This window comes from Molossus molossus, unplaced genomic scaffold (genome assembly GCF_014108415.1).
Source record: "Molossus molossus isolate mMolMol1 unplaced genomic scaffold, mMolMol1.p scaffold_m16_p_10, whole genome shotgun sequence".
NCBI classification, from domain to species: Eukaryota; Metazoa; Chordata; class Mammalia; order Chiroptera; family Molossidae; genus Molossus; species Molossus molossus.
In genome coordinates this window covers 75,481,758-75,490,867 of record NW_023425345.1, presented here as the reverse complement: position 1 = coordinate 75,490,867, position 9,110 = coordinate 75,481,758, and the positions used below count along the sequence as shown (strand labels likewise).

The 9,110-nt window shown below is 39.2% G+C and overlaps 1 protein-coding gene across 1 annotated transcript; it reads left to right on the top strand.

The window, feature by feature from the left end:
* The first annotated feature begins 2,153 nt into the window (after positions 1-2,153).
* LOC118623945 (olfactory receptor 6C2-like) lies at positions 2,154-3,092 on the top strand. The gene has a single exon (XM_036251789.1). The coding sequence runs from the start codon at positions 2,154-2,156 to the stop codon at positions 3,090-3,092; it is 939 nt and encodes a 312-aa protein (XP_036107682.1).
* Positions 3,093-9,110: the final 6,018 nt, after the last annotated feature.

Genomic DNA, 9,110 nt, shown 5'->3' with positions numbered 1-9,110 from the left:
AATGATGTGAAGTTATTTACAAATATCATTACAGTCATTTACTCTAAACTGAAGACACAAGGTTATATGTATTTATGATATGCCATGGTGTACCACTCAGTGATACTAATTGGGGGTTAGTGTAGTGGCCCACATGAAGATGTAAGATTATGCAGATAAAAGTTGCTGAAAAGAAGAACATTAGAGGCACGAAGTGGGAAGATGTATGTCTCTCAGGAAAACCTCACATCTTAGCCTAGAACAATCACTGCATGAGCACGCATTATTTAAAGGTTGCTGACACTCAGGGGAACACTATTTTTTTGGGGGGGAGGGGAATGTGTCCCTAGCGGGAACCGAACCCGGGACCCTCTGGTCCACAGGCCAATGCTCCAACCGCTGAGCCAAACCGGCCAGGGCTGGGGGAACACTATTTCTTAAACTTTGGTCAGAAGCATTTTCCTGTGAAGGTGTCTATAAATCTTGTCACACTGTGGCAGCTCTCCTCAATATAAAAGAAATGATGCTTCCCCTGAGCACAGAGGGAAGCAGTACTTAAGGTATTTTGTGAGGAATATATTAAAGCATCACATAAAAACGATTTATGTTTCAAATTAATTGGTGTTTCATGGGGAGAGTTTATTCTAGTTGTTTATTAAAGAAACCCAGATGCCTAAGAGATACTGTTTACAACAAGAAAACATTCGAAAAACTACCATTTTAATTTACTAGTGATATTAGAATTGGCTAAGGATGAGCAATTGCCTAAAATCCTAAAATTACAGCTTTCCTGGAAACGCTTAAGTGTTGGATTCAGTTTGACCTGATTCCAATTCTTAGAAGTGTCATCACTGGGAAAGGTGAATGATAGGTTGAAAATATGAAAAAGTACTCAAGGGTTTCCTGGAAAGTGGTAAAATGATTACTTCTTTGACATGCTCCTCAAAAGAAGCAACACAGGAAGGCAGTCTTATAGAAAAACTCATGAGGACAGATTGTGATTTTTTTTTAACTTTTAACAATATTATACCAAACAGCCAAGTTGTATTTATTATTCATGCTATATTTAATTATTATTAAATATTAATACCTAATAATAACTGTTCTTTAGAGAAACAAACACAGAGTCTGAATCTATCCTTAGGCCAGAATGCTGAAAAGCACCAAGGCGTCCTGAAGCAATGATGGCGGCAGCAATGACTAGTGACATTCCCAAGGGTAAAGTAGATATTCAGAGAAAGGAATCATGGTAAAGAAGTAGAATTTATGTTATTAAGAGAACTGGCAAGTAGCCTCAGGAGGCATTTGGGAGCTGAAATACCTATGCATAAACTACAGAACCTCAATTAGAATGATGGACGCCTAAGGACAGGATTCTGTTCTCTGGGGAAGACCATCAGAACATCCCATTTGTCAGTATTCTGAGAAGACTTAGAGTGAGTGGGATATTAAACAACAGATGGATGTTGAAATAGGAATTCAGGAAAGAAAACAAAACAGAGGCTGTTCAAACTGATATATGGGAGGGACAGAGACTCGAATATTCAGCTTATTATCATAAAGAGGGAGCAAAGAAGAAATTCTGGAGGAGTATGGGACTTAAGTAATTCTGTGATGCTGCTCCCTGGTTGCCTAAACATTAAAGGCTTCTCTAGGATGTTGAAGAGATTGAGGAATTATTTTAAGGAAGAATGAAAAATAACACAACTAAGCCACTGGTGGTATTGTATTACCATAGAGTATGACAATGATTTGCTAATATCTTGTCTTGACAGAGAGGGAAATAATTTTTATACAGATTTTCTTCCATTTATCAACATTTATGGATCTCCTACTCTACACTAAGAACTGAAGATACCAAGATGGTTGTAACCTCGGGAGACTGTAAGGTTCTCATGGTATTTTCTCCCTACTTTAAAATCCTGTAACTAAAGTGGAGATGAAACTTCAGATGAAGTTTCCATAAACCACATTTTTAAGACCAAAGTAAAGCAGCGTTCAGGGAAATGAAGCATGATGCAATGACTTCTACATCAGATTATTAATGATCAAGTAAAAGTTTAAAAATGTGCTTTCACTGGCTTGCATTTTGAAATATCATTTTTATATTCTACTCCTCAGATTCAAGATTTATAATTTACCAATACAGACTCATTATATATCTGAAGACAGTGATGAAAAATCATTCTGTGATAACAACATTCATCCTGCTAGGGTTAACAGATGACCCACGACTACAGGTTTTTCTTTCAGTATTTCTGTTTCTCACCTACATTTTCACTGTTGCTGGAAATCTAATTATTATCTTCCTCACTCTGGTGGATTGTCACCTTAAAACACCTATGTACTTTTTCCTTCGGAATTTCTCCATCTTAGAAATAATATTTACAACTGTCTGTATTCCTCGATTCCTATACAGCATGACAACTGGGGACAAATGTGTTACCTATAATGCTTGCGCCATCCAATTATTTTTTATTATCCTCATCGGGGCAACAGAATTTTTTCTTCTAACTACCATGTCCTATGACCGCTATGTAGCCATCTGCAAGCCCCTGCACTACACCATTATCATGAATGATAGAGTCTGCACCATTCTTGTCCTTTGCTGTTGGCTGATTGGGTTAATTGTTATCCTTCCACCACTTAGCCTGGGAGTTCAGCTAGATTTCTGTAACTCTAATCTCATTGACCATTTTGGTTGTGATGCATCTCCTCTTCTGAAGATTGTATGTTCAGATACTCAATTTGTAGAGCAACTTATTTTGATCATGGCTGTGCTAACCCTCATATTCACACTAGTCTGTGTAATTGTGTCCTACACATACATCCTCAAGACTATTTTAAGGTTCCCGTCAATTCAGCAAAGGAAAAAGGCTTTCTCCACCTGTTCATCCCACATGATTGTAGTTTCCATCACCTACGGAAGTTGCATCTTCATCTATATCAAACCAGCAAAGGAAGGAGTGGCCCTTAATAAGGTGGTGTCATTGCTCAACACCTCAGTTATCCCTCTGATGAACCCTTTCATTTATACTCTGCGAAATAAGCAAGTCAAACAAGCCTTCACCAACTCCATAAAAAAGATGGCTTTTTTTCATAGAATTAGATAACTAAAAAGATTTTAAAATTAAAAGTATATGCATATAGCTACTTCATTTTTACTATGTGATCTAATTCAAATCTACAATACAGGGCTGAAGTTACCATCTAACCACCAAACTTTCTTTTTTATTACTCTTAGAACCACAGACTAAAGTAAGCACTATGGCCTTAAATCAAACAGACCTTCCTTCATACTGGTTCACTTTCATAAGTGACCATGAATGTAGATTTCCCAAAAGTTAAAACAATACCTCATCATCCTGTCTGAAACACACACAAAAGGCAGCAACAAAAACTCAAGTTGTATTTTTTTTCCATTTATTTCTTTAAACTAATAGTTTTTTTATGGGGTATTTTTTTGTTGTGGTTTGTTAATTATCACCCAAGTATGTTTTTCCATTGATTTTTAGAGAGAGAGAGAGAGACATCGATGTGAGAGAGACACATCAATTATCTGTCTCCTGCAGAACCCCGACTGGGGTCAGGGATCAAACCTGCAACCCAGGTACATGCCCTTGACCGGGAATCGAACACAAGACCCTTTGGTCCATGGGCCAACACTCCAATCGCTGAACCAAACTGGCCAGGGCTAAACTAACTGTTTTTAAGAGCAAAAACTAATTATCTCAGGATTCCTTCCTGGTCTAGAATCAACTGTCTCAAGATGAACGAGTAGGTATAATTTGGTTCTCATTTTTTGGAAATGCAAACCACCCTGCTGTAGAATAAGATGGAACTATTTCATTACACTAATTTGTTGTTAAAATGGAACATTTTGGGGTATTTTAAATCTTTTATTTTTGGCATTACAGCCCTTCATTTTTCTAGTTTTACTGAGATATAATTGACATATAACAATGTATAAATTTAAGGTGCACACCGTAATGATTTGATATAGAGAGAGAAAAATAATTATAAAAAAATAAGTTTACTTAACATCCATTGCCTCCCACATTAAAATTTTTTTCTTGTGATGAGAACTTTTTAAAATATCTTGTAGCAACTTTCAAATAAGCAATACAGTGTTGTTAACTATAGTCACCATGCTGTATATTACATACTCAGAACCAGTTTAGCTTATAACTGGAAGTTTGTACATATTGACTACCTTCACCCATTTCCAGCAGCCCCACCTTCTGCCGCTGGCCGCCACCAATTAGTTCTCTGTTCCTGTGCATTTGGGTTTTTTTAGATTCCACATATTGGTGATATTATACAGTATTTGTCTTTCTTTGACTTAATTCACTTTGCATAATGCCGTCAAGGTCCATCCATATTGTCAAAAACAGCAGAATTTTCTTCTTTTTAAGCCTGAATGTTATGCATATATATTACATTTCCTATATCCATTCATCCATCATTGGACACTTTCCTGAGGTTGTTCCCATGTATTAGCTATTGTAAATAATGCTGCAATAAACATGGAGGGATGACAATATATCTTTGAGATATTGATTTTATTTTTTTATTATTTTTATTACAGATGTTTCTCCCTTTTCCCCCATTGACACCCTTCTCCCCAGCATTGTTGTCTATGTCTATGGTTACACATGCATACATGTAAGTTCTGTGGTTTATCTCTTCCTCCCCCCACCCCCCACCTCCTCTTCTGAGGTTTGTCAGTCTGTACCCTTCTTCTATATCTCTGGGTCTATTTTGTTCATCAGTTTCTTTTGTTCATTATATTTCACAAATAAGTGAGATTATGTGATATTTGTCTTTCTCTGCCTACCTTGTTTCACTTAGCATAATACTCTCCAGGTCCCTCCATGTCGTCTCAAAGGATAAGAGATCATTCTTTCTTACAGCTGCATAGTATTCTATTGTGTATATGTACCACATCATTTTTATCCACTCATCTATTGATGGACACGGGCTGTTTCCAGATCTTAGCTATTGTAAATAGTACTGCTATGAACATAGGGGTACACATATTCTTTTTGATTGGTGTTTCAGGCTTCTTAGAGTATATTCCTAGAAGTGGGATCACTGGGTCAAATGGCAGATCAATTTCTAACTTTTTGAGGCAACACCATGTTGTTTTCCATAGTGGCTGCACCAGTCTGCATTCCCACCAGCAGTGTACTAGTGTCCCCTTTTCTCCACACCCTCACGAGCACTTGTTTGATGATGTATTGATGACAGCCAGTCTGGCAGGTGTGAGGTGATACCTCATAGTTATTTTAATTTGCATCTCTCTGATGATTAGTGACAATGAGCATTTTTTCATATGTCTCTTGGCCATTTTTATGTCCTGTTTGGAGAGGTGTCTCTTTAGGTCCTCTGCCTATTTGAAATACTGATTTTATTTCCTTTGTGTATATACTCAGAAGAGAGATTACTGGATTATATGATAGTTCTAATTTTCATTTTTTGAGAAAACTTCATATTGTTTTCCATAATGACTATACCAATTTACCCATCACCAATGAGCAAGTACCAGGGTTCTCTTTTCTGCACATCCTCACCATCACTTGTTACCTTTTATTTTTTTATTACAGCCACCCTAACATGTGTGAGGTGTCACAATGAGAATTTGATTCAGGTCTTTGTATCCATTTTTTTTTTATCCTCACCCAAGGACATTTTTGCATTTATCTTCAGATAGAGTAGGAGGGAGACAGGGAGGAAGAGAGAGAAAAACATTGATGTGACAGAGACACATCGACTGGCTGCCACCCACACAACCCCAACCAGGGCTGAGGACAAACCACAACTGAGATACATGCTCTTAGTGGGAACTGAACCCGGGTCTCTGTGATCTGTGGGCCGACGCCAAACCGGCCAGGGCGCTTCCATTATTTAATTGGGCTTTTTAAGTTTTTTCCTATTGAATTGTAGGAGTCCTATTACTGAGCTGAAAAAGAGTCCATCTCTCGTCCCTGGCCGGTTTGGCTCAGCGGTTAGAGCGTCAGCCTGCGGTCCTGAGAGACCCGGGTTCGGTTCCCGCTAAGGGCACGTACCTCGGTTGCAGTTTGTCCCCGGCCCTGGTGGGTCGTGCGGGTGGTAGCCACTTGGTGTGTTCCTTTCACATAGATGTTTCTCTCTCTATAGCTGTTCCTCTCTCTCCCTCCCACTCTACCTGAACGAAAAATGGAAAAATGTCCTCTCCTCGGGTAAGGATAAAAAAAAAAAAACCATTAAAAAAAAAAGAGTCCATCTCTCGCCCTGGCCAGTTTGGCTCAGCGGTTAGAATGATAGCCTGCGGACAGAGTCGCAGGTTTGATTCCAGTCAAGGGCATGTGCCTTGGTTGCAATTCGATCCCTGGCCCTGGTCACAGTCATGCAGGAGGCAACTAGTCGATGTGTCTTTCTCATATCGATGTTTCTCTCACTCTCTCTTTCTCACCCTCCCACCCTATCTGAAGATAAATGGGGAAATATCCTCGCATGAGGATTTAAAAAAAAAAAAAGAGTCCATCTTTCCACAAAGAGACTGAAAGAAACATATAATCAGGAGTTTTCAGTGGAGAAATTCGATTATTAGTATTAGCACCAATTCAGAGTATGGGTGAGCTAGTGCTCCAACATCCCCACTTCCCCAGTGTCTTACACAACAAGAGATTTTATAGAGCAAAAATCACAAGGCATCATGATTGAAGGGTTTGGAGTCCTGGGTGAAACTGATTGGTCAGGAATGAGGTAAGGGCAGTAAATCATGATTTCAGGTCTGGAGGTCAGCTTTGGGCCCCTCATTCTGATTTCAAAAGGATGTGGCCAAGAGGTCATTCTGTCTTAGGGCTCAGAAGCTAAAACATAACTTAGAGCATAAAGCTATCCTTAGCTTAACAAAACCCATACCTTGTGACCATTAGTGAGGGCCTGAAACACCAATCAGAAAGAATATATGTACCCCCATGTTCATAGCAGCACTATTTACAATAGCTAAGATCTGGAACAGCCCAAGTGTCCATCAGTAGGCAAATGGATAAAAAAGCTGTGGTACATATACACAATGGAGTACTATGCAGCTGTAAGAAAGAAAGATCTCTTATCCTTTTAGATGATATGAAGGGACCTGGAGACTATTATCCTAAGCGAAACAAGCCAAGCAGAGAAAAACATCACATGATCTCACTTATTTGTGGAATATAATGAACATAACAGTCTGAGGAACAGGGTAGACCCAGAGACATGGAAGTAGGGTACAGACTGACAACCCTCAGAAGAGGGGGAGTGGGGGGAGCAAAGAGATAAACCACAGAACTTATATGCATGTATGCATAACCAATGAACATGGACGACAAAGCTCAGGACCAGGTGCAGGGATAGGGAGGAGTGTCAATGGGGAAAAAAGCAGAAACATCTGACAAAAATAAATAAATAATAATTAAAAAGGCTGTGGTACATTTATATAATGAAATAGTACTCGGCCAAAAAAAAGAGGGAAATCTTACCCTTTACCACAGTATAGATGGACCTGAAGAGCATTATTGCTAAGTGAAATAAGCCAGTCAGAAAAAGCCAAGTACCATATGATTTTATTCATTGAACAAAATAAACTAACAAAATAGGAACAGATTCATAGATGCAGAAAATATACTAACAGCCATTAGAGGGGAGGGGTTTGTGGGACTAGGTGAAAAAGATGAAGGGATTAAGCAAAAAAACACAAAACACCTCATGGACACCAATAACAGTGTGGTGAGTACCAGAGGGAATAGGAGTGAGGGGAGGTAGAAGAGGGTATAAAGGATAAATGGTGATGGAAGGAGATTTGACTTGGGGTAGTGAACATACATACAGAATACAGATGATGTATTATAGAATCATACACCTGAAACCAATGTCACCCCAATAAATTCAATAGAAGATTAAAAAATTAAATAATTTTAATTAAATTACTATGAAACACCAAAATTGGAAAAAAATATAAAAATTTGTGGGATGCAACCAAAGGCGTATTTTTAAAGTAATATATAGCTCCATCATAATAATAGTGATTAAAATAATTATAACATGCCTGGCTGGTGTGGTTCAGCGGATTGAGTGTTGTCCCATGAACTGAGAAGTCCTGGTCCGAAGCCCAGTCAGGACATAAGCCCAAGTTGCAGATCAATTCCTGGTAGGTGGTGTGTAGGAGTCTGCCAATCAATGTTTCTCTCTCACATCATATTTCTATCTCTCTCTGTAAACAAAATCAATAAAAACATATTTAAAATGATTATTATTATTATAAGATATCATTGACCATAATCAATCACACACCCATGTCATTTGTAAAGGAGGTTGGGTAGTATTTTATCTGGGTACCTTGCACTCAGTATAAAACTAGGATTCAAATAAAATCAAAAAAATAAATAAATAAGCTGGATTTAGTTGCTATGGACAAGGAAAGAAAAATACCAGCCCTGGCCAGTTTGGCTCAGCGGTTAGAGCGTTGGCCTGCGGTCCAGAGAGACCCGGGTTCGGTTCCCACTAAGGGCACGTACTTCGGTTGCAGTTTGTCCCCGGCCCTGGTTGGTCGTGCGGGTGGCAGCCACTCGATGTGTCCCTTCACATCGATGTTTCTCTCTCTCTCCCTTCCTCTCTCTCCCTCCCACTCTATCTGTACAAAAAAAAAAAGGAAAAATAATTTAAAAAAAAAAAAAAAAAGAAAGAAAAATACCAGACAAGAAATTACCAGTCTCTGTCATAGCCCAACAGGATATTCTTCAAAAATTTACTGTTAAAGCCCTGGTTGGTTTGCTCAGTGGTTAGAGTGTCAGCCCATTGACCAAGGGGTCTCAGGTTCAATTCCCAATCAAGGGCAAGTACCTGGGCTGCAGGTTCAAACCCCAGCCCCAATTGGAGTCATGCTGAAGGCAACCAATCAATGTGTCTCTCTCACATTGATGTTTCTCTCTCTCTCCCTCCTTCCCTCTCTTCCTTCCACTCTATTTAATAATCAATGGGAAAGCCCTGGCCAGTTTGGCTCAGTGGTTAGAGCGTCGGCCTGCAGTCCGGAGAGACCCGGGTTCCGTTCCCGCTAAGGGCACGTACTTCGGTTGCAGTTTGTCCCTGGCCCTGGTTGGTCGTGCGGGTGG

Excerpts from the sequence above, each read along its gene's own strand:
- LOC118623945 (XM_036251789.1), top strand. The coding sequence starts at position 2,154 with ATGAAAAATCATTCTGTGATAACAACATTCATCCTGCTAGGGTTAACA.